The sequence below is a fragment of the Sorex fumeus genome, unplaced genomic scaffold (genome assembly GCF_029834395.1).
Source record: "Sorex fumeus unplaced genomic scaffold, SorFum_2.1 ptg000051l, whole genome shotgun sequence".
In the NCBI taxonomy this organism is placed as follows: Eukaryota; Metazoa; Chordata; class Mammalia; order Eulipotyphla; family Soricidae; genus Sorex; species Sorex fumeus.
In genome coordinates, this window is record NW_026606108.1 from 13,745,995 (window position 1) to 13,772,693 (window position 26,699).

A 26,699-nucleotide genomic window follows, 5' to 3' on the forward strand; every position below is an offset into this window, starting at 1 on the left:
TACATCAATGGGAGCAGTCAGGGCAAAGGTGCAGAGGAGGTCATATGATACTAAAAAGTGCTTTATTAAAGACTTTTAAGTGTAAATATTCTTAGATTCTCAATGCTGACAGAAATTTCCCTCTGGGTTCCAACAGTTCTTTCTGAACTCTCTCGGCAATCATTTATTCATAACTACTGCTGTCTCAAGTTGTTTTCACTTGCTAGTACCACCATAGTAAATACTTATCATTTGTGTTTGATTTGTTAAATGATGCAAAGTTTTTCAGAGGCTCTATGATTCTTGACTTTCCAGTGGTTAAATAAATTAAAGATTTTAAATCTGTAAAACTGAAATGGGAGTAAGAGCTGCAGGCATATTTGCAATATGTAATTTTTAATATGAAAACTCCTGATTTTTCACTTTTTGATTTTTGGGCCACACCTAGATGTTCTTAGTGATAATTAACAAAACAGCTGATTGAAATATTTGAAAAGCATCTAAGCTTAGCATAACACTCAGACTTAGATGGGAAGTGCTTATCTTTACTATCTTTAACATTCTCTATTCCAAAAGCAAGTCCAGAAGCCAGGGTTCTTTGCATTCACGAGCCCTGTGTTTGATTCACAGCATTGCATGGTCACCTCAGCACCATGCCAGGAATAGTGTCTGAATAAACTCCCACCTTAACACCAACATTACCAAAAAACAAAGGCCAAAGAGAATAATGTTTCAACTCTGTTAAGGTCTTCATGGTACAGCTAAAGACCTATTTTAATGAGACCAAAGCCATCTGATAGGTAAGTCAGAGTAGAATTTTTTTTCTCCATCACAGCAATGTATCTCTCTATAAAATCAGTAAACATTAGTGAAGAGCATAGAAAGATGTTGTAGATTGTCATTATAAGCATGAGTTAACAAATTAATGTATCTGATTAAGGTAAGTAGAAGTTATAGATTAAAAATACATTCTATCAAAAGTTCCATTTGGTAACTGAAAAAACTTAGCCATAAGAGAATAAGATGCAGAAAGTTTTCTACAATATATGCTGTCTCCAGGAAAAATGAAGTCATGAAATTCAAGTATAAGTGAACTGACATGGAGAGAATCATGATTAGTAAAATGGGTCAGAGGGAGAGAAACTTTTAAAAAATATCAGCATGTTGTAGCTGTGGACCATGTGTATTTTATCCAGGCTTCTGAGAAGGATGGAATTAAGAATTAATACCATTGGAACTTTTGGGGAAAGTTAATAGTTCCTACTAAGTAATTTGTTAGTGATTTCTAAGAAAAATGAATTATCCCTAATGAAAAAGAATAATTGAATAAAAGCCATAAAACTCTGAAAAATTAAAAAAAAACTAGGCTGAAAAAGGTGAGAAGCAGCGAGGTCAACATAGGCTTCAAATGTCAGGCTAAATATATTATGCTCTATATCTCTTGTTTCCGTCATTTTTCTTTCTTATTAGTCAAACCTTGGGTACAGGATGTGAAAATCAACAGATGTGACCAACATCCCCATTCCAGAACAGTTCTCTTAAGTTTTGTCATAATTCTTTATTCAGGTGAGTAATTAGTCCTTGAGAAGGAGTGTAATAGGTCATAGTCTGTTTGCTTAAGTTCCCGATGATATATGTGCACTGATACGTACCCAGAGAGGTAAAGAAGGAAGGGGATATTTACACAAGCTTAGGTCATGCGAACACATTTAAATATGACTAGCAGACCAGTACAGTAGAGGAGTTGTTTCAATCAATGCGCATCCTATCCCCAGGGCAAACAACAATCTGTCAAGACATTGATCACAAAAAAACTTGAATATATTATTCCAGTTCCGGAAGAAAGTGAGATTATTACCAGATGGAAATTATTATTTCAAGGGAAAGGGAAGATAAATTTTTGTACCACATTAATTAATTTTTCTAAGTTTATTTTCATACTAATTTGGAATAGTGTGAAAATGGCAGATTTATAATTAGAACCAGGTCTGTCTCTTTAACTTGCTGCCTTCAAAGACCATGCCCCATCACAAATTTGGGTCAGTTTCTATGGAGAATTATATTCTAGTTTTGTAGTGATTGAAAGAAAATAAGATCATAGGTGGTCCAGAGCATATCTGTAGAGAAATATTTTTAAGGTGTAAGTCAGAATGGAATAAAAGAAATCAAGTTATCACATATGATAGTACTATCTTTTTCTATTTAATAATTTTGCTTGTATATTTGTACATTTAGTAGGATGTAACTCAAGGTTTATTAAAGCCAGGAAGATCCCAGTCTTTACCATCTGACAGTACTAAACCTGAATGTTATTGCGGTTGGTGTTATTACTTAGAGAGTTATGGCAAAATCTCAGCAAATCCCCACCTCCTCAAACTGCAAGACCAAAGAAAAATTCTTTTTATTAAATAACCCAAAACACACTGTTGAAATCATTTGTGTACGGGGGTCCCTTACTCAACTTTCATTTACGCTTCTCCATTTTTTACTGTGGTTTGGAACTTCCTCTAACTGAGGCCATCAATTCAGGTTGCTTAAACCCAAGGACATATTTTTCAGTGCACAGAGCCTCTACTTTTTCACACCAAAAAATGGGTACACTCCATAGAATATTTTTCCCTGGGGCCCTTAGCTCCTCATTTGTCTCTTTTCTTCATACCTTCTCCACTGCCATATCATCTTTTTCTTTTTGATATTTTTCCTTTTCCCTCTATCTAATGAGTAAATCTTATTTTTTTTCAGGGTTTTACCATAGGCTCTATTCTTGCTTCATCTTCCACTTTCCTTATGATAATCCAGACAAGTTCCATCATCCTAAAGGACAACAGGACCAGAGAGGGTCTGACCACATTGCTACTCAGACCTCCACAGTACAGAGTTCTGCATCATGATCTGACTTGGAATATATGCTTTGCATGAGTGAGAGTCTAAACACCAAAGGAAACTCTCTCCTCTCTCTCTCTCTCTCTCTCTCTCTCTCTCTCTCTCTCTCTCTCTTTCACACACACACACACACATACACACACACACACACACACACTCCTTGTCTCTGACAACTTTTGGTAAGCCACTGGCATTAGGAAGATGATGCTGTGGTTGGGGTCAGAAGGTGGGGCCCATGAATCTGTTCTGGAGGATCTGATACCAGAGGCTTGATAATTGCTGGCAAAGGTTCATAACTCAACATCAGGGCTCCCACACTCAGCATCTGGTTCCCTGGAGTCCTATAGGAATATACCCCACATAAATGGGGGCTTTATTTTAGTGTTGTATTTATTAAAACACATGGGTTTAATATATATTTAAACAACGGTTCACACCAAAATAGAAAAATCTCAGGTTATTTTGAGTATACATAAAACTTCTTTTTTTCCTACTTAAAATAAGGCTTCCCCTCCCCAGGGTGCCTCAGAGTTTTCAGGCAGGAGACTGATGTATCAAGAATTTTAGTGGCTTGGTTTACATCTCTTCCAGAATTTTGCCATAGGTTTGTAGATCTGGGCAGGCAGATCCTGTAGTTCCCAAGTGTATCCACACTTCACTCCACAATATTGACAACTCTGTAAGGGCACAACAAAGTCAATGGGAAAGAAACATAGAAGTCAACTAAACTCAAATCAAACAATAACACAGAAGGCTCAATTAGTAACAGTTTAGTAAACCCTCAGACAAGGACTTAATGACCCTGTGTTGAGATATAACAATTTTGACAAGTTTTCTTTTACTGTAGTATTTTTTGATAATTCCATTAGACATTTAATTGCAACAAACAATATAAAATAAATTATTTTGTGCCTGCTAAAAAGGCAGGCTTGGAGAGTGGTTGGGAAAACCAGGCAATGGTGGAGGGAAGGTCACTCTGGTGGTGGAACTGGTTTGTAACATTGAATCCCCCTAACAACTATATTGTGAACAACTTTTTAAGCGGTAGAGTTTAAATAAAGTTGGGGGGACAGAATAGTTTGCTCAGATGGAATCTAATATTTGTCACCATTCAAATCTCCTTAACTTGGCATCTAAGAGCCTGGGTGGAGGGGTCAAACCCACACCTATGGACTGGGGCTGGGGAGGGGAACCTGAGACTTGAGATTAGGAGCAGCCAGCTGAGTGACTCATGCTTAGGCTCGCTGTGAGATTCATCCAGCACCCAAGACCATGAGCATGCAAAATAAACAAACACAGGAGACAGGAATCGAATAAGCACAGACCAATTCAGAACACACACACGGTTTATGCAACAGAAACCTGTCTCTAACTTAACCCCCAGTATTTGTGAATATTTTACAGAAAAAGGGACAATAAAATAAGGAAAAGTTTGAGAAAAGGAAAGATAACAATAAAGGTTTGAGCTATGTACATTATATATTACTTATAATTATATAAATATATGTACGCAATAAAAATGCATAATAAAATAGCTATACTTATGCTATACACATATTAAATGACATGTGTAATATATAATTAATTATATATATCAACTTATCCTAATATATCTGCAATTAAAGAGTAAAAGGGATCTCTCAGTCCACTCAGTAGGTCTGAAAAACACGCTTTGATAAAGGAGTTCTGATATTCATAGAGAAGTTGGGGAGAGAACCAAAATAGTCAGAACTTCTCCTGACTGACTCATGGCCTAGTATATTTTAGACCATGGCACAACTTTCACTTCTTACCTTCCCAAAACCTAAGAGCCAGGCTACCTAATGAGTCAATGAGTAACCAAGGAGATGTATGATACAGGGCAGCAGGTGGAGCCTAGCTGCCTTCCTTGGCCTATATGACCCTTGTAGTCCCTGAGATTTGAAGAGAAGTGATAAGCTCAGTGCAGTTTTCAGAGGCACTCTGGACATAGAACTTCAGTCATGAAGGTAACAAGCATTTTCCTTTTGAGTGCCTTGGCCATTTTATGTTTAGCTGGTAAGTATCTTTACGTATTTTTTGATATAAGCAAAATATATTCTTGCATGGGGGGTGGTAAAGGGTGGATGATTCCCAAATAATGCTCAGCAGAAGGGGACCACTTCCAGAGATTCTTAGACAACCTACAGGAGTTTAATGGTTTGGTTTTAGTGACGCTGCTTGAACCCAGTGGTGTTGTGGGCCACAAGGGCCACAGAGACAATGCCAGGAGCCAAGCTCAGGAACTGAAGTTGAATTTAACACTTCATACTCTTGAGCTGGTAAAGCACTTTTGTCCACTATTTTACTGAACACATCACAATCAAGTTGAGTCTAGTCTCGAACAGATCTTCTTGTCCCAATAACCTGAAATAAAATCAATGGATGAGAATTATAGTAATAGAGACTCTAACAAAGCACAAGGAAAACAATCCTCACCAACTAGTGAGAACTATTAGGTGTTGGGATAGTTTTCCTCTAGTCAGAAGCAGACCCTTGATGAAGGAACTTCATATAATGTTTAACAATGGCTTCCAGTTGTTCCGTATAAAGGGTAAAGCAGTACTGATTAAGAGATTGTTATTTTGAACTGCCAGATATTTAAACAGAAAGTATTTGACTTGAAAAGATGTCATGAGTATATACACAAACTTCTACCTTTTTGAAAACCACGTTATTGGAATCAACTTTCTTTTGATCATTAAAAATAGCATTTCCAACTTCCTGTCAGATCTAACAAAGTACTACTAAAAGCCAAGTGAGCACTTTACTAAGAAGAATAATGTCCTGTTAAATGTTTATATTTGTTAAATGTTTAGGGGAGAAGTAATCCCTTATCCCCTTCCCAAGATTTATGATTATACACATGGAATGCTAAGATACCTCATCAATTTTAAATTCAATTAAATTCCCAAATTTAATTTAATTAAATTAAATAACCCCAGTGGCATCGTTTTTGACAGCTTCAAGAATTCTCTCATTTCATTAATTATCACATTTATCCTAGGAAAACCACCTCCTACCTACATCACCTCAGGGTTTATTAATGTCAAAATTAAACCAGATGAATATTTTATTCTTTGGCTGCTCAGATTATTTTCTTTCCCTCAATCAGTTCATTCATAATTTCTATCCTATATGTAATATTAACAAAACCTTCTATTCTGGAAAATGCAGTATTACAATTCAAAGTATATTGTTGTAAATTCAAGAAAGTGAATTGAACCTATTAAGAATATATCTGGAGAGACCGGAGTGGTAGTACAGCAAGTAGGGTGCTTGCCTTGAATGTGGACTACCTAAGTTCAATCCCCAGCACCCCATATAGTCCCCCAACTCCCAACAGGAGTAATTAAAAGTGCAGAGTCAGGAATAAGGGCCAAGTATAACCAAGTGTGGTCCCAAAACTACTCAGGACCCAATTTTAATATTTCTGATTTGTGTTTTGTAGGTAATACAGATGCTGAATCCCTGGGAAGAGAGGTAAAGATAATTGTATAATTTCTTATCTCTCAGACTGGAACAGTTTACTCCAGCAAGTGTGCAGTATTTTTTGTTTTGCTTTTTTTGGGGGGTCAGACCCGGCGATGCACAGGGGTTACTCCTGGTTCATGCACTCAGGAATTACTCCTGGTGGTGCTCCGGGGACCATATGGGTTGTGGGAATCAACCCAGGTCAGCTGCGTGCAAGGCAAATGTCCTACCCGCTGTGCTATCGCTTCAGCCCCCAGTGTGCAGTATTTTGTCTTTCAGTTTAGCCTGAAGTCAAAACAAAGAATATGAATGCTAGCAAGAGTTAACCTCTTTAAATGCAGATAGTAATAGTGGTTGTCCCACAAGCACTTTCTTTGAAGGAAAATTCAGAGACTTGCAGGTGTTTTCTAGTAGCTATATAGCACTGTGAAGGCATTTTTTTTTCCCCTTTATTTTATTTTATTTTTTTAAAGTTGTAGATTTACAATTTTTTGTGCTTTGGTTTCAATTATACAATGATCAGATACCCATCCCTCCACCAGTGCCCATTTTCCACCACCATGGATAATATCCCTCCCACCCCCATCCCCCCATCCCCCCGTCTCTGTGGCAGGGCAATCCCCTGTGTTCTCTCTCTCCTTTTGGGTGTTGTGGTCTGCAAAAGAGGCATTGAGTGGCAAACATGTTCAGTCCATAGTCTACTTTCGACATGCATCTCCCCTCCTGGGAGGATCCTCCAAACATCCTTTATTTGGTGCTCCCTTCTCTATCTGAATAGCCCTTTCCTCTAGGATACCCGGCTGGCCTCTAAGTTATGGAGTAATCCTCCTGGTGCTGATCTCAGCTATTCTTGGGTATTAATCTCATACTTTGTTACTTTATATCCCCCAGATGAATGCAATCTTTCTATGTCTATCCCTCTCTTTCTGACTCATTTCGCTTAGCATGATACTTTCCATATTGTACCACTTGTATGTAAAGTTCATGACTTCATCTTTTCTAAGAGCTACATAGTACTCCATTGTGTAGATGTACCAAAGTTTCTTTAACCAGTCATCTGTTCTTGGGCATTCAGGTTTCTTCCAGTGTCTGGCTATTGTAAAGAGGGCTGCAATGAACAAACAAGTGCAGATGTCACTTCGACTATACATTTTTGCCTCTCTGGGATATATTCCCAGGAGTGGTATTGCTGGGTCAAATGGGAGCTCAATTTCTAATTTTTTGAGAATCGTCCATACTGTTTTCCAGAAGGGCTGAACCAGTCGGCATTCCCACCAACAGTGAAGGAGTGTCCCTTTCTCGCCACAACCACGCCAGCATCGGTTGCTTTTGTTCTTTTGAATGTGGGCCAGTCTCTGAGGTGTGAGATGGTATCTCATTGTGGTTTTGATCTGCATCTCCCTGATGATTAATGATGTAGAGCATTTTCTCATGTGCTTTTTTGCCATTCGGATTTCTTCTTTGAGAAAGTTTCTGTTCATTTCATTGCCCCATTTTTGGATGGGGTTGGATGTTTTCTTCTTGTGGAGTTTAACCAGTATTTTGTATATCCTGGATATCAACCCCTTGTCAGATGTGTATTCGGTGAATATCCTTTCCCATTCTGTAGACTGTCTTTGTATTTTGGTCACTGTTTCTTTGGAGGTGCAGAAGCTTCTTAGTTTAAGATAGTCCCATTTGTCTATCTCTGTTTTCACTTGCTTGGCCAGTGGCGTGGCATCTTTGAAGATACCATTAGCTTCAATGTCATGGAGGGTTTTGCCAACTTTATCTTCAATGTACCTTATGGTTTCTGGTCTGATGTTGAGGTCTTTAATCCATTTTGGTCTTACTTTTGTACATGGTGTTAGGCAGAGTTCTGAGCCTATTTTTTTGCATGTAGCCGTCCAGTGATGCCAACACAATTTATTAAAGAGGCTTTCCTTACTCCACTTCACATTACTTGCACCTTTATCAAAGATTTGAAGGCATTTTTATGTAGAATGAGTCTACCTGGCAGGAGTAGAGAAGTGGAGTTAGAGAAGAAAATTCATCATACACTGTCACTCACTTTACTTTCTGCTACTAAAGTCTAGCATGGGATTGTTCAATGGAACCATGAACACAATGTTTTGAGAATGCAATTAAAAACTGTTCATTATAAAGCCAGTCTTTCCAATTTCACTCAAAGTAGATTTTTTATAACTGCTAGGTTAGCCAGCTTGACAGAGTTCTCCCAATCTCAAGGTGGGAGGGAGGGAAGAAAGAAAACAAAGAAAGAAAAGAAATGAATAAACTAGAAAAGTTCTATATATCTTGGTTTTCCCCTTTCCTGTCTTTAAAAAATAATAAAGATTTCTTTGAGTTTTAAAATCAGAGGATTCTTCTTCCTTTCATAATTCTGTTTAATGTCATTTTTAGGCTAAATGCGGTAGTGAAATTGGAGGATGTACCAAGATCTATAACCCAGTCTGCGGGACCGATGAAACTACTTATCCTAATGAATGCCAGTTATGTCTTGAAAATAAGTAAGTACAAACTTGAATTTCTACACAATATTTAAATTTCACAAAATAAATGTAAGCTAGTTATCTTCAATTTCTTATATCTTATCCCTCTAAAGCCACAACTCAAGTACCAACAACATGAGCCTACCATGAAAGAAACAAGCCTCTAATGTTTCCAAAAATAATTCTCAATTATTTTTCGTCCATAGTATATATGAGTTCTAATTTTATAAAAGCTTTGTTTCTATTTTTTACCAATAATATAAAATATTGTGTCAAGTGTTGTGCAAGGCATTAAGTATTTACAAAGAGTGCATGAGGTAAATATACCAAGCCTATGTACACATGAAGAAATTGAAGCCTGGTTTTAATAAGAAAGCCTAAATAACTTGCTAAAATCACTTGGTGAGATGAAATTCTGTTCTTTGCATAATGCTCAAGTATTAGACTGTGGAGTTATAGAAGAAAATTCATCATACACTGTCACTCACTCTACTCTCTGCTACTAAATTCTAGCTTGGGATTGTTCAATGGAACCATGAACACAATGTTTTGAGAATGCAATTAAAAATGGCTCATTATAAAGCCAGAGAGATGGTACTGTCAGTAGAGTACTTTCCTGGTATATGGCCAACCCCTGGTTCAGTCCCCAGAACCACATGTAGTCTCTTGAGCCCACTGGAAATATCCCTGATAGCAGAGCCAGGACTAAGACCTGAATATAGTCAGTTGTACAAAAGGAACAACAACAATAATACAATAAAATATAATTATGCCTCCTAGAACTTGGAATTTTGAAGGCTTTGACTAGGTAACAAAGGAGAAATAAGCATTTCAACCAAAAAAAGTCAGCAAAAGTGGGAATGAAATCGATAACAGTGCAACATAAGTTGTGTTAGGGAAAGAACAATAAAATAGAGATACAAATTTATTTTAATATTTTTCTCAAGTAATATAAATTAAAATGTGTATGATTAAAAATCCAGCAAATGAAAATAGACTATAGACCGAACATGACTGCCACTCAATGCCTCTTTTGCAAACCACAGCACCCAAAAGGAGAGAGAGAACAAAAGGGAATGCCCTGCCACAGCGGCAGGGTGGGATGGGAGGGATTGGGGGTGGTGAGAGGGATACTAGGATCAGTGGTGGTGGAAAATGGGAACTGGTGGAGGGATGGGTACTCCATCATTGTATAATTGAAATCCAAGCACAAAAATTTATAAGTCTACAACTGTATCTCATGGTGTTTCACTAATAAAAACTTTTAAAAATAAAATAAAAAAATAAAAATCCAGAAAAACAGTATGTAGTCCAGATTTTTTAAAAGCTCATGTAAAATGCCTTCAAATTACAAAATAATTTTTGGTGAGAGTAATAATTTAGTTTACAACTAAAATATGCAAATATGAATTTCATAGTTTGAATAACCAAACATTTATTTTGTAATATATATTCATAAATATGAGAGCAAATCTTTATGGCTCATTTTCTGAAGTGACTTCGTATTTTCTAAGAATCATACTGAGGCATTTAGATAAATACATCTGTACAGATTGTCTATATTACTCACCTATTAAGTATTTAACATGTTCCAAGTATTATGTTTGTTTCCTCTGCTTTCCTTGTGCTTACTTTCCTTTAGAGAAAAATAGGTCATGAGCACAAATAGGAGAGTGAGCTTCTTATAACTTGTGACAAATGCCATCAAATAAAGTGTGATGAATTTGCTATAGGAGTGAAAAAAAGAATCATTTAAATAGGGCTCTGAATTTGGTAGCTGTGCACAAGCACTCCTCACTAAATAAAGATGTAAACGACCAAAGGACATGATATAAGTGATCCAGAAAACTTATTTGGCAGCTGATTTGGTTTTAAGGACTATGATTTAGGCTCAGATTTGCTTTATTTCACTGTATAAATTCCATGTAACACAAATCCTCTTCCCAAACTGCTTTAAATCATTTGAGAAAATTATCAAAGCTTAAGGGGGGCTGGAGCGATAGCACAGCGGTAGGGCGTTCGCCTTACAAGCAGCCAACATGGCCGACCCGAGTTCGATTCCTCCGCCCCTCTCGGAGAGCCCGGCAAGCTACCGAGAGTATTCGATATGCCAAACACAGTAACAACAAAGTCTCCAATGGAGACGTTACTGGGCCCGCTCGAGCAAATCGACGATCAACGGGAGGGCCTTTACCTTACCTTTACCTTAACAAAGATTGAGGAAATTATCATGGGATAGAGAGCTAATATATTGATCTCTTAGAGCCAAGACATGGTTTTTTTTTTTTCTACATGGTGTTGAATTTATTTCCAAATTAAAGATTTGTAAAAGGAACTTGAAACCACTTGTTAATTTTCTCATGACCTATGTTGTTGACATTAAGGTTAAACATCAAATTGCCATCCAAGGGGAGGGAAAAAAACCATAGACTAGTTATGAGACTTGGGAATCTTCCAACTGTTGAAACCAAAAAGCTGAATATTTAGAGTAAAACACTGGGGGAATACCAGCATAGAGCTGGATCTCCCAATTTCCTTAGTTTTTAAAGCCTACTATTTCCTACTTGATCATTCTATTGTTTCAAAAATATAAATATGGGAGAAAACATTTGAAAGCCAGGAAGTTTAACTTTGCTTTCTACATATTTTTCAGGAGAAATAAAAATATAGAAAGAAAATGTGCTTCTCAAAAACAATTATTGTTAAATGCTGCCTTCCTTTCTGAAGCCAGTTAAAAGCCCCAAACTAAACATCTTGAATTCTGGGTTTTGAGATGAACAGACCAACAAGAGCTTACAACTTCCATTATGTTCCAGGCATATATATTCAGTTCAAACATTTTCCACCCACCCCATCCCCCCATTTTGTTCTACATCTTCTGAAGGAATCGATGCTTGCAGATTCTTTACTATAAATTACCACTCTCTGGTAGAACTTTCTGTAATGAAGTAAATGCTCTGTATCTGTGTTGTTCGATATGGAAAGCGCTAACTACTGACATTTAAAATGTAGCTGCTATAACTGAGAAGCTGAATTTTTAATATTATTCAGCTTTATGTAAATTTCAATAGACCCTCTCTGTTCTACTGCAAAGAAATAAAATAAAATCAATCAATTAGAAACTTCTGCAATATCCCAAGCAAAGCTAAAATGAAAATATCAGGTGGTTGAAGAATGACACAAGGAGTAAAAGAAGCAATGGTTTGAGAGATCAACTTCAGAAACCCCACTATATCTCTAAACTGTAATATCAAACTTTCCCTTTTTGTTATATTCCTAGTATGCTTTAATAGTTTTCAATGTTTTTGGTATAATTATGTAACAATTAAATGAAAAGAGAACTTGGAAAAAATCACAAGATTCTGATAAAACTCAACTTTTTTTGCAGTATTTACCTCCCATTATCATTATATTTTGTCAACAAATGTTCATTTGCTTTTTCCATTTTCTTCTACAGGAAGCGCCAGATTCCTGTCCTCATTAAAAAGTCTGGGCCTTGCTGAGGATCAAGGGTTTGAAATCCTGTCATGTAACCAGGATTTCTTGCTGGCTTGATTATTGAATAAAATTTATATAAATATATTTCTTATTCTTATCTTATGATTTTTATTCAAAATATATTTTAATTCTGGGACCAGAGGCCTGAGGCAAACTCAGACTTTTTTTAAACAAAATCCCTGTGTTTATATTTCATAACAGCAATTAGATAGAAATAAGGATGTTTTCTAAAAGAAAAGGTATCCTAAGGTTTGAGCTCATATGAAGAACTAGCCTTAGAATAAAGAATTAGACTGCAGACAGAAAAAGCCTGAGATGCTTCAGATTCCCTGATCCATAGTGGAAAATAAATCACTCACCCAATCAACTAGACACAACCAATCAAAATCTGCCCTGCACTTGCCGAACACGGTTGCCTGATATAAAGGCAGGTTAATTGCTTGTGAAATACAAACTGGACATGTCTTGATATTGCAGTCTGACCACTAGAGGATGCTATGGTCTGCCAGGCAACTCAAGCACATAACAGTTCACCGGATAATATATTAACAAAAATCAAGGATGCAAAATGGCTTCCAAAAATCATGTTAGAGGACACTTTAAGGACATTCCTAATATTTAAGAACTTTGTCAAATTAAACAATTTAAACCATTGAAAGCTACAAATTGTCATGTTTAGTTGACCATATTCCAAGTGTATAAAGAATAGATTTGGAGATGATAGGCAGGAATAATACATTGCCTGTCTTTAATTTCCCCCTCCCGCTTGCTCCCCGGCCCCCCATTTGTTAAAAGACACGAAAAGATAGCTCAAAGATAGCTGAAACTGGGTTCACTATATGATTCCCAGAGCACTTCTAGGAGCAGCCCACAAACACTAAACAGGGTATCAACCCTTTGAGTACCACCACCAGGTGGGGATCCAAAACAATAACCCACCATTATCTCCCACCCCCACCCACGAAAAGACAAACCCAAGACAATCCAAATTTCTGCTAAGTTCTGTTTGGGGGCCCTGACACCTGACTTTCACCAATCAAATTCTCAGAACATAAAGGAGATAGATAAGAAGATGTCAGCAGTCCCCAGGAGACCAAAGATTGGTGTCCAAACGCAAATTCACATAATTCACAATTCAAAGATCTAGTTTTTTACAACAGGTTTTACCTGCCAATCTAAATTTGGAAAAGAAGGAAAATGTGAAATTTCACTTTCATTTTTTGCTAGGTTTCACTTTGTCACTAGGAGAACAGATTCAGGGGAGAATATATGAATTGATTTGAAGGTTTGGAGTAAGGTATCCTAGAGGACTTCATTCTGTTACTGAAAAAAGAAACTTCCGTTTGCCCTTGCCAGATGCTATGATCAGCTAGTTACATTTTAGCTATCTCTATTCCACATTTTAAACATCCCTGCAAAATCTTGGGCTCTTCCAAGGAGGTTAGCAATTTCCGAAGACCAAAAATTCTGCCCCTAAGTTTAGACCCACCAATGACTAAGAGAAAATGGGTATTAACACCTCATGGTCAACCCAAAAGGCCTAGACTAGTCAGACCACTCTGTATGATCCTCGTGTTCTCTGTAACATTTTTGTCAATTAACGAGTAACAAAAGATAAGGCTAACCTCCTGGTTCAGTCTGAAAAATTTGGGGCCCCGTGCAATAGTACAGAAGACAGGGCATTTGCTTTGAAAGTGGCCGATCCTGGTTCAATTCCCCACAACCCAAGTAGTGCCCAAACACCACCAACAATAATTCCTAAGTGCAGACCCAGGAGTAATCCCTGAGTATTGCCAGATATGACCCCTAAAAAGAACTTATTAGCCTGAAGACTTACACTGAACACAGCCCAACTTAAATCAGACCTCGTCTGTTTTTTAAACTGGATCAAGTCCGTCACAAATTTAGTTCTCTTTCTTAGTTTGACCCAACCTGATTCTGAGTAACTTCCAGACCTGTCTGGGAAAAAAAAAACAATATTCAAATAATGTCTGAAAGCTTTTAATGCAAGAACTGGGAACTGAAGAAACTCAGTCAAATCACCAGAGGCAGCAAGAAAACAATGAACTCAAGAGGCTAAACAGGTACCTATGTCTTCTTGCTCTTTCAGGGGGGGGGGGGCAATTCTGAGAATCTCCTTTGAGCTCCTCTCAAACCTGACATACTCAAAGATAAACTGGAGCATATTAAAACATGTCAGAGCTTATTGCAGCAAAACAATGCATTTTAATAGCGCAGCATCCAATCCAGCAGATGAAAAGGAGCTCTGAGGAACTCTACATAAATACCATTATAGGTCAAAGAAACAGGAAAAGAATGGTACATTAAACAAGAAAAGCAGATTGGTTGCTATCATACAGAGAACATGATTAGTGCTGATCAGGTAATTTCTGATTGGTTGAAAATTCAATATCTCAGGGCTGGGGAAGTAAAGTGGATGACATGTACGCAGGAGACCTGGCTTTTCCTTCCTGGTACCTTCAGGAGAAAAAAAAGCAACACAAAACAGATTCCATTTCTGGGAAGAACTGAATAATGTAATTAAATCTTAATTTTTTTTTAGCAGAAGACTTATCATAGCAGACTCTATTTTAGGCCCATAGTCTTGTGTTTAAGACCTATCAGACATCGTGAGAATTACTCTATTTGTGCTTACTATGTTTGTGTTTGTGTCTTGTGGTTACATTGAAAAAGATATTTATAAAGTGAAATGTGTTTAGAGAGGCTACCAAGATTGGTAAGAATTGAAACTTTGTCCTATGATGAATGAAGTAAAAAACAATAGAAAAATGTTCCTTTTTTTTTTTCTAGAAGTACAAGGGTATGATTATATAAAAAGAGACACTTAGGGTTGAAGGTTGAAGGTATAGAGATTAAGATAATTGCCTTCCGCGTTGATCACAGTTGACCCCTGTCACTGCATATGGTCCTTTGGGCACTGCCATAGTGCCAAGAGAGACCTCTGAGCACTAAGCCAGGACTTAAGTTCTGAGCACAGCCAGGTATGAAGCCTCTCACCAATAACAAAAATAAATAAATAAAGGAAAACTTTTAGAAACTTGGTGGATCTTTTCACACAACTTAAAAGGAGAGACTAATAACACCTTGAAAGTAGAAACTTTGTTCTTTCAAGTCTATACTACATAAAGACAATTAGAAGGTGCTCAATTAACATTCTTTTAAAATGTAAATGAATGTGTTACTTTGTCCCTAAATCTATTAGCAATCCTTTTTGTGACATAAATTACTGTGTTTTGTTCACCCCAAAGGGTACAATTTAGATTCATTGGGTGTTGATTAAAGAAATACTTACTAGGGTCCATTGGAAAACATTATCTCACCTTAAAATCAGAGATCTGATTTAGAAACTGAAGCTGGCTTTCCCATCATCTAATTTTGTGTTCTGGGAGAAGACAGAATTTCTCAAAGTCTCAATTTTTTTTAACATCAAATAAGTTTAATAAAAAATTTCCTTACTGAACAATTAGTACAATGCCTACAGGCAGTTAAGTGTCCAAGAAGTATTAGTGTGATTGTTGTTATTGTTGATATAATCCATCTTTTAACACTTTATTTTGGTTTGGGGCCCATTCCTGGAGGTGCTTAGGGGTTATTCCTGGCTCTGCACTGAGGGGTCACTCTTGGGAGACTTGGGGGGCCATATAAGGTGCCAGGGATGGATTCTGGTCTGCCACATGCAAGGCAAGCATCCTTGTCAACTGTACTATTATGCTGTCCCCTAATATCTGAACTACTGAAAGTCATGTACTGAAATGAATTGTACCTCTTTCAAAACTTAACTGTAACATTATAGCACTCCCATTGTTCATCCATTTGCTCCAGTGAGCGCCAGTAACATCTCTATTGTGAGACTTGTTGTTACTCTTTTTGGCATATGGAATACACACCAGAGGGAGCTTGCCAGGCTCTGCCATGGGGGCAGAATACTCTCAGTAGCTTGCTGGGCTCTCTGAGAGAGACGGAGGAATTGAACCCAGGTCGGCCTCATACAAGGCAAATGCCCTACCCGCTGTGCTATCTCTCCGGTCCAGGGTAGTTCAATAGTAGACCGCATGCTTTGAAAAACTTAACTATATTTCAGAAATCTAAAAATTTGATGTTCTAGAGATCTTTAAAATCTCCAAAAGAAGAACTTATTAGTAACTAACTATTTTATTTAAAAATTGAAGTTAGCCTGGATAAGGGAATACAATGGTTTAATGGGAACATACCTAGATCATCTTTGGCTCCAGAGTACAGGGAAGAGAAGGAAAGAAATAGAAGTGAAGGGGAAGGGGAGCAGAGAGAGAAGAGAAGCAATGGGGATAAGGCTCAAGGAGACTGAGGTAAACTGGTGATGTTAATGAATGATAGAGCTAAATATCCAAACCACAGAGTTAACAACACTGCAACTTTGAGACACAAACTTTAATAACCAAACTTAAAAAGTGCTCGTCAAGAAGGTAAGCTGGGGCTGGGGTGGGTGGGTAGGAGAAGCAATCTGGGAGCAATGACATAGGGGAGTTGACTCTGGTGGTGGGATCGGTGATGGAATATTCTATGTCAAAAATCCAGCTATGGGTAACTTTGTAATTCATGGTACTTTGGTAAAATAAAATTTCGAAGGAAAAAAAAAGCACCAGATGAGAGTAAATGAAAAATTTAAAGATAACAGGAATTCACCTCAATTGAGTAACTCATGTGCTAGACCCTACATTAAACCCTACATTAAATGCTTACCCCATTGAATTCTCTGAAGGATCCTTGAGATCCTCATTTTCAAAAGAACAAGCTGATCCTCTGTGTTAGATCTATTCAAACTGCAGAGTTCCTGGTCTTAAGTGTCACATTGCACTTTCAATCCATCTATCATTGAGGACCTCCTCTTCTTTAAAAGCAATTACCACAGATTTCCTGAACATGCTTTCTGGTTTCTGCATTATTTTTTTGATTGAACCATCCTCATTCTTTTACCTCCCTAGCACACACACACACACACACACACACACACACATGCACACACACACAAACACACACACAAACACACACACTCATACACAGTCTATAATCTTTTCCTGGTTTATCAGGCTGTGAATAAGCCTCTGGAAATCTGAAAACTCTCAAACTCCAACACTCTTAAGCTCTTCGAGTCCCTGATTTTTGCTCCTTTCAAGTGCTTGCCTATTTTGAAATGTCTGAAAAGATCTCTGCTAATGCAGAAACCCTGAAATCCCCAAATTTTTAAACTTTTCTTCTTTTCTATTTTCTTTCCGTTTTCTAGATTTCCTAAGCACTCAAAGTTAATAGGTTGTAGTTAATGAATCTGTTTCTTGGTCAAACACTAAATCTCTCCCCTCAGTCTACCTGAAAACCACTTGTATCTAGTAAAGCTAAAATTAAGGACTCATAAAATGGAACTTGAACAATTGAGTCCCTTCATAAAACAATTCATCAAAGTCAGTCTCTCTTCTTTTCCTTGCCAGTTGCTCTCCCTCAGTCCAGCATTACTCCTGATGTGTTTATGTAACCAACTCTATTTGTTCAAATTTGTTCAACCTGTCTACCTCCTCCTTTGTCCACTGCACAGTGTCAGCCTACCAGCCTATCCCGTGCCAGAGAACGATTTTAAACCATACAATAGTTGAGGAATTTCTTTAAGGAAAAAGCTGTAGTAGCTATGAACTGTGTACTCAAAAACATCCTGATTTTGCCTGGTGTTTCTAGGCCCTCAGGATTATAAAACCAGGCATAAGTCTTTTTTCCCTCTAGGTTTTTTTTCTGACCAAGTTGCTGTTCTGTGCTTCTTTTGTTCTGGGACCTTTTACCTACGTAAGCACATCACACACATGCCCTATCACTTATGGTCAACGATCTCAAACCTTAAACTCCATAATTCCCTGGAGAGATTTTCAAAAACCTTGAATGACTAAGTCACACCCTCCAGATATTTTTAATCAGTTGAGCTGTAGTAGAGTCCACTGAATTGTCATCTTAGTTGTTGTCTTTTTTTAAATTCAATTTTGATTAGTGAAACACCATGAGGTACAGTTGTAGACTTACAAATTTTTGTGCTTGGACTTCAGTTATACAATGATCAAGTACCCATCCCTCCACCAGTACCCATTTTCCACCACCATGGGTCTCAGTATCCCTCCCACCCCCCCATCTCCCTTATCCCATCCTGCCTCTGTGGCAGGGCATTCCCCCTTGTTCTCTCTCTCCTTTTTGGAGTTGTGGTTTGCATAAGAGACATTGAGTGGCAATCATGTTTTCATCTATCGTCTACTTTCAGCATGCTTCTCCCATCCTGGAAGGATCCTTCCAACACCCTTTATTTGGTGTTCCCTTCTCTATCTGAGGTCCCTTTTCCCCTAGTTTGTGTGGCTGGCCTCCAAGCCATGGAGAAAATTCCTGGTACTAATCTCGGCAACTCTTGGGTGTTAGTCTCCTATTTGGTTACTTTATGTTCCCCAGATGAATGCAATCTTTCTATTGTCTATCCCTCTCTTTCTGACTCATTTCACTTAAAATGATGCTTTCCATGTAGTACCACTTGTATGTGAATTTCATGACTTCATCTTTTCTGACAGCTACATAGTACTCCATTGTGTAAATGTACTAAAGTTTCTTTAACCAGTCATCTGTTCTCTGGCACTCAGGTTTTTTCCAGATTCTGGCTATTGTGAACATCTTCATGACTTCATATCTAAATTCTTTGTCAGAGAGGTCCCTTAGGTGAGCAGTATCTACAGAGGTTTCTGGATTCATTTCGTCGTCCTCCCCATGCGGGGGAATTTGCATTGTTTCTTCATGTTGGTGTGTAGGTATGGGGACTAGTTTCCTTGGTATGGCTAAAGTATCTGTGGCCATGTGAGCGGGCGCCCGCCTAAAATCAGATCACGCTCACTTCTACAGAAGCCACGCCCACTTCTGAAAAGGCCACGCCCCACGGGTACCTGGTGTGTGTGTGTGGGGAGTAAAGACTGGGTAGGGGAAAAGACCAGCACAGCTTGGGGGACGAAGAGGAAGAGGCAGAGGCTCAGAGCTGCTTTTCTCCCAGCGTCCGAGAGGACTCCTGGGGGACTTGCAGGGAGAAATCCAAGTCCTGGCTTTGAATACTGGTGGATAAACTGACCTGGGTTTAGGAGAAGACCAGTACAGCTTGGGAGATGAAGAGGAAGCTTAGTTGCTAAGTCTTAATGAGTTTTTCCCCCCTATACTTTCCCTAGTGATCTCTTCTAAATCCCCCCTAACAATTTCTGTTTCTCTCATTATAATTATAGTCCTCCCTGAGATATGAGAAAGTGTGCTCATGTTTGTTGCTTTTTTAGTTTTCCAAGGGAAATAACTGAATCATAGTTATCTTAGTATTCTATACTACACAAGCATACCACATATTCAATATCGTGACTCAATAAATCAAAATTTAAACTTCCCCTTTTCCCAGGAATCTGGGACACTTGACATGTTTTTAAGTTCTTTTTATAAATTTATTTATTTATTGAATCACTGTGGGAAAAGTTATAAAGCTTTCAGGTGAAGTCTCGGTCATGTAATCATCAAACACATTTTTCTTCACCAGTACTTACTTTTCACCAAGAAGAACCCCAATATACCTCCTCCCAACCCTCCCAATGCCTGTGAGGCAGTTTAATTCTACTTAACACTCTATCTACTTTGATTAGATTCATTGTTTCAACAAAAGATGCACCATTATTATGTAGAGTTTTCAGCCCCAAATCAGACCAGTTGAAAAGACATTGTGAAATAATTTGTTTCTATAGCTAGTTACAAGAATCAAATGATCACGCGTGGCTGCAATAGCAGCTGCGCTATTTTGGATTTCTGACACTTTTCTTATTAAGCCTGGAAGTATTTCTGCCAAGAGTCAGATAATTATGAGATTGGTTTCTGTGGCTCTAGAGTCATAGCCGTGCCGGAGAGCCGCTCGTGGGGGGCAACTCATGACCTAAGTAGGGCGTGAAGGACGAGCCCGGAACTCCCCTCTTCCAATGAGGTTTCAGTTGCGCCCGGCACGACCAGCTCATACCTGGCTTTCCAAAAAGCTCCGAGGCGGCCACTATCTTGCTGTCCAGAGGGAAAAAGGCAGAAGGGAGCAACATCCTTTTCCCTCTGGACAGGCATGGTGGCATGGATCATAGTCCATTCACTTTACTGCCGCAAGCTGCCGGGTTCTGCATTAAGTCCTTGTGCTTCTGGAGCCATGACCGTGCCAGAGAGCTGCTCGTGGGTGGCAACTCGTAACTTCGGTAGGGCATGAAGGACGAGCCCAGAACGCCCCCCTTCCCATGAGGTTTCAGTCGCCCCGACACTTGACATGTTTTTAAACTTGTATTTCCTTTATCATAGTACCCAAAGTTTCCAGATTGAAAATGGATATGTAGATAGCATCTGGAAACTTGCAGTTAAACTGATGAAGAAAATTAAGGACAAAGTGTTTATTGTATGTAGTAGCTAGCAACAGAAATGACTTGCTGGAAGGCAGGGATGTAGTTCAGCAATAGAGCACTTGCCCTGCATGTGTGAGGCTCTGGGTTCAATCCCTGCACAGCAAGCAAAATAAAACAAAAAGAAACTTAAAATAGCTGATAGTTAAAATTATGTAATTAGATGTCTAATTCAATAAAGAGAGGTTTCTAATGGAGGAACAAATAGGTTTCCTTGCGAAACACCACTAGATTTTTAGGCAAGCAAGCATGAGACATTAGAAGTTTCTGATAATGTTGTTCTATGAATGTGAATGGGAAACCATGTTTATATTTATGATAGGATTACTCTTAATGTTTCTCCTCCTGTTATTTGTTCCTCAAATGGGGAATTTATAACAGAATTATGTCTCAGAAGTTGCTGACTTTATGAAGAAAAATTATGCTAAAAGAAAGTTTAATATTGTATCTATTGAATCAAAATTCAGTTTAAATTATTCATCATATAAACTGGAGTTCTGAGCAGATCCCTAAAGATCAGATCAAATGTTTAAAGAATTCAATAAAATATTTTGATTCAATAAGATTGTGATAAAATTTTGAATAGTTGAAAACTAAAAAGAAATAAACCATCCCTTTAGGAGCAAAAGCACACTTAATTTTCCATTCTGTACTTAATCAAACATTAGAAATGAGGGCTGGAGCAATAGTACAGCAGGTAGGGCCTTTGCCTTGCACATGGCCGACCCAGGTTCGATTTCCAGCATCCCATATGGTCCCCTGAGCACCGCCAGGGGTGATTCCTGAGTTCAGAGCCAGGAATAACCCCTGTTCATCGCCAGGTGTGACTCAAAAAGCAGAAATATATATATATATATTAGATAAGTAAATATATGGTTATGCTTTTGTGATCATCAAAAACCAAATTAAATTTTGTTTTATATTGCAGGTGTAGAATCCAATATTGCTTTTGTTTTTACACATACAGTTTTTAGTATGCTACAATAAAAGGTAAAGGTAAAGTCCCTCCCGTTGATCGTCGATTTGCTCGAGCGGGCCCAGTAACGTCTCCATTGGAGACTTTGTTGTTACTGTGTCTGGCATATCGAATACTCTCGGTAGCTTGCCGGGCTCTCCGAGAGGGGCGGAGGAATCGAACTCGGGTCGGCCATGTTGGCCGCTTGTAAGGCGAACGCCCTACCACTGTGCTATCGGGGCTGGAGCGATAGCACAGCGGTAGGGCGTTTGCCTTACAAGTGGCCAACATGGCCGACCCGAGTTCGATTCCTCCGCCCCTCTCGGAGAGCCCGGCAAGCTACCGAGAGTATTCGATATGCCAGACACAGTAACAACAAAGTCTCCAATAGAGACGTTACTGGGCCCGCTCGAGCAAATCGACGATCAACGGGAGGGCCTTTATGCTACAATAATTAATGAATATTTTCTCACTAAATACTCATGTTAGTGTCTCAAATTCAATGTATTAGATATCTTCTTCCCCTACAGCAAAATAGAAGGTAAACAGCATTATGTCCTCTTTGGAATATTTTTGATGCCAACTGAGAGCTATTGATAGCAAGAAATGTTACAGGTATTCAAGACAATAAGTGCTATATAATTCATTCTTTGATGACACAGAATAGACAAACCAAATGTCTACAAAACCTACAGGTAAGGAGGACTGGAGGAAATAAACAGTTTGAAATCCACCTGCTAAGATCCATATATGAAAGATTGCATTCATCTGGGGAACATAAAGTAACAAAATAGAAGACTAACACCCAAGAGTGGCCGAGATTAGTACCAGGAATTTTGCTGCATGGCTTGGGGGCCAGCCATATATGCTAGGGGAAAAGGGAGCTCAGATAGAGAAGGGAGCACCAAATAAAGGGTGTTAGAAGGATTCTTCCAGGATGGGAGAAGCATGCTGAAAGTAGACTATAGACCAAACACGATTGACACTCAGTGCCTCTTATGCAAACTACAACACCCAAAAGGAGAGAGAGAACAAAAGGGAATGCCTTGCCACAGAGGCAGGGTGGGATGGGGGGATGGGGGCTGGGAGGGATACTGGAACCCGTGGTGGTGGAAAATGGGCACTGGTGGAGCGATAAGTACTTGATCATTGTATAACTGAGACTCAAACACAAAAATTTGTAAGTCTACAACTGTACCTCATGGTGTTTCACTAATAAAAAAAGAAAAAAGAAAATGAGAAATTAAAAAAAAGATCTCTGTGCTCATTTAAAATTAACACTATCCATGATAAAGACATGCAGCATTGGTCCATATCCTGCCTTTTAAGAAATTTTGCATTTGCAAAATTTTACATTACTGGATTCAACATTATGTATTCTGTTTTATCAATATATGTCACTGCATATATTGATAGCTTTCTAATTTTATACAATTTCTTCAGTTTAGAGTTTCAGGCACACAACATCTGAATACCCTCCCTAGATTGTCATCTTCCCTCCATCAGTGTACCAAAGGCATTTCCCATCCACATCTCTCCCCTGTCACCCGCCCAGTTTAGTTGCATAGTTCAACTCTCAGCTTCTGCTGCCTTTCCTGTATCCCACAAATGAGAGAAATCACTCCATAATTGTTTCTCTCCTGGAATGATACCCACTAACTTCACTCATGTAGTGATGAATGATATATTCATTTTTTTTATAGCTGAATTGTGAAATAGTATCACAATGAGCATAGCAAGACAAATGTCTTCTAAATAGTATTTTTGGACCTATTGGATAGATGCAAAAATAAAGAAAGTGAAATTTCTGGATTGTATGGAAGCTCATTATTAATTTTTTTAAAAATTCTTCGCAGTGCTCTCTTAGAGGCTTGATCAGAAAATGCTCCCACCAGCAGTGATAAGATCTATTCCCCTACATTTATGAAAGCACTGTTATTTTTTATTCTCTTTAATCTGTACTAGAGACATTTTATTGTTTTGATTTGCATTTCCCTGACTGAAAGTGCTTTAGAGCATTTTTTGATTTTTTATTTTATAAAGTAGTTCACAATATTTCATTACATTTAATATTCAAACACCAATACCCACCACCATTGCACCTTCCCACCACCATATTTCGGATGTTTCCATCCAGAACCCCAATCCCTGCCCCAAAGCATAACCAAAATAGTATATTTTGTATTGTTTGAAAAACCACTGAAAATACTACAAAAAAGTATCCTTAGAGGAAAGAGTGTGAAGATTGTTGTATGCCACCAAGGATCCACTAAGCCCTTCTAGAAGAGATCACTTACATGTTGTTAAAGGTTGAGCCTTGTGTGCATATATATATATTATTTATCTTTTATATAAAGGTAAAGGCCCTCCCGTTGATCGTCGATTTGCTTGAGCGGGCCCAGTAACGTCTCCATTGGAGACTTTGTTGTTACTGTGTCTGGCATATCGAATACTCTCGGTAGCTTGCCGGGCTCTCCGAGAGGGGCGGAGGAATCGAATTCGGGTCGGCCATGTTGGCCGCGTGTAAGGCGAACGCCCTACCCGCTGTGCTATCGCTCCAGCCCCATCTTTTATATATATTATATATATTTATTTCTGTCTTAAAGTGGTTGCCTCCTACTTTGAACCCCATCGAATGTTGTACGGTACTCTTGAAGTATGGGTAGGGTGTGTCGTATGAAGTGTCCCACAGCCACAGAAGCAGCCATGCGGTCCAAGAATAGGTTCACTCATGGGTGAGGCTTGGCTGGATAGTGTGGAGAGCAGCTGTGAGCATGGTGGCAGTTGAGTTCTGGAGGTTTTTGGCTGGCAGGGCTGGGTATCCTGGGGCGGGGAGGGGTCTCACCCACCCACACCCCTCTGGGGGCGCCCCAAGTGAAACAGCCTGGTTCGGGGTCTGGTGTCATGGTTATGACAAGTGTCATGTTACGCTCCCTTCCCAAAGAGAGGGACATGTAATCTGGATGGTGGTCAATGAGAAGATTACCTGGCGCCAGCCAGATGTGGCTTATGGCTGTGACTGCTGAATTGCGGACACAGGGTGATATAGACAGAGGATTTCTGTTCCCAGTCCCATTGGACCCAGAGTTCTCAGTCACAAAGCCGCATACATGGTTTTCTGGGAATTTCACTCATGGGCGAGGTGCAGACCGAGCATGTGGAGAGCGACTGTGGGCATGGCTGTGGCATTTTAAAATTTACCTGCTGTCCAAGAGTATATCTTCTTTGAGGATGTGCGTGTTTAGTTAGCCCTTTTCCTCATTTTATCATGGGATTATTTGTATGTTGTTAAGGATTTTTCTCTATTTCTTAAAAAAATTTTATTTTTGACCTGGGAAGCGGAGGGCTGGGGGCGGGCCCATGAGCGCGAGTTCATGTGGGCACCAGAGCAGCAGGTGTGGAGCGCAGGGTTGCCATGGTGGAGGTGCAGCAGCTCTGGGTGCAGGAGGTGGTGGACAGACTCCATGGTGAAAACTTGGACTGCGAGAAAATCCAGAAAATGCAGAATTTCATGTTCCGGTGCAGTGCCAGCTGCTGTGAGGACACACAGGCAACCATTGCCGCAGGTAAACCAGTGCATTGAGTGCTCCAATGCACCTCTGGCCCAACCTCAGGCTCTGGTGATGGGGTGGGGGGGAGCTGGAGAAGTTCCAGGACGGGCTGGCCCAGTCCACCATGCATTTCAACAACAAAGCCAAATATTCAATGGATGCCAGGGAGTAAAGAGCTTCAGGTGAAATGACAGCTGGAGAGTTGTGTCACCAAGTTTGTGGATGACCATACGCATCTCATCCCAACCATGACCAAGAAGAGGAAAGAGTCTCTCTCATCCACTGCAAAATAGAAGTCTGTGCCCCAGGCCATGGAGACCAAGGGCAGGAGTGTCTTTGAAAGAGAGAAATGGGAATGTTGGTCTTTATAAACAGTGTCAACAAATGAAGAAAATAAGGAAGGCAGCAAGTTTAAGGCTGGTTATTTACCTCTGGACACTGGTTCCCCCCCCCCCCCCCCCCCCCGCGTCTTAGAAGTGAAAAAGAAAAAAACTGGTGCTTAAGTCTGGATTAGAGATAATACAGGAGACATTTGAGAACCTAAATATCTGTGGCAAGTGCTTGTCCTGGCTGTAGGATCTCTCATACAAGACCATAGTTCTCCAATGTGCCAGCTGCTTCTTAGCACTCAGTTGGGTACCAGGAAGCTGACAAGTTCCTCTTATCTGCCAGTGATCTGATGGAGAGTGAAGGAAGGTGTTTGTTCCAACCTCCTGTTGACCATAAAGATCACTACATCTTTTTTTTTCATAAACCAGTAAAGCAAAAACTCCATGAGATCCCTAATTTAGGGGGGTGTGGGTGGGGGCCCTGCCCCCACGCCTGGCTGTCCTCGCCCGGGGCCCTTTGGAGGGGAGCGGGTTGAGTTTTCCTCCCCGCCCCGACCAGGGCTCCGGCAGCTGAAGACCTCCAGAACCAGCCACCACCATGCTGAGACCACTCTCCGCACACATGAAGGTACTGGCAGAGGGACAAAGCCACGCGGGCTCCAGGGCCGAGATCTCCAAGCCTACTCAGATTGGGGCTGAGCATCCTCCGCCCAGATCCTCCAAATTCCAGTAGGCGGGGGTCACACCCACCAACTGGTCCCCTGGTGCCGTGTAATCCCATCAACGGCCAAGATTCAGCGACTATAAAACCCAGCTCCCGGAAGCTTATCATCTCATTCCTACTTTAGACAAACTGGCAGGCTACTGAATGTAACCTGCCCACACAGCAGAGTCTGGCAAACTCCCCGTGGTGTACCCAATATGCCAAATACCAGTAACAATGAAGGGTCTCATTCTCCTAACTCTGAAAGAGCCTTGAATATGGCACTTTCTAAAAAAATCTCAGGGCTAGGTCTAAGAGACGTTACTGGGGCCTGCTCGAGGCAATCGACGAA

At 39.5% G+C, this 26,699-nt stretch overlaps 1 protein-coding gene and 1 pseudogene across 1 annotated transcript; both read left to right on the forward strand.

The window, feature by feature from the left end:
• The first annotated feature begins 4,831 nt into the window (after positions 1-4,831).
• On the forward strand, positions 4,832-12,413 carry SPINK1 (serine peptidase inhibitor Kazal type 1). The gene is made up of 4 exons (XM_056124805.1): positions 4,832-4,899; positions 6,332-6,363; positions 8,755-8,861; positions 12,301-12,413. The coding sequence occupies exons 1-4, from the start codon at positions 4,845-4,847 to the stop codon at positions 12,344-12,346; spliced, it is 240 nt and encodes a 79-aa protein (XP_055980780.1). The 5' UTR covers positions 4,832-4,844; the 3' UTR covers positions 12,347-12,413.
• A 12,766-nt stretch (positions 12,414-25,179) lies between these two features.
• On the forward strand, positions 25,180-25,748 carry LOC130033127 (protein FAM136A-like; annotated as a pseudogene).
• Positions 25,749-26,699: the final 951 nt, after the last annotated feature.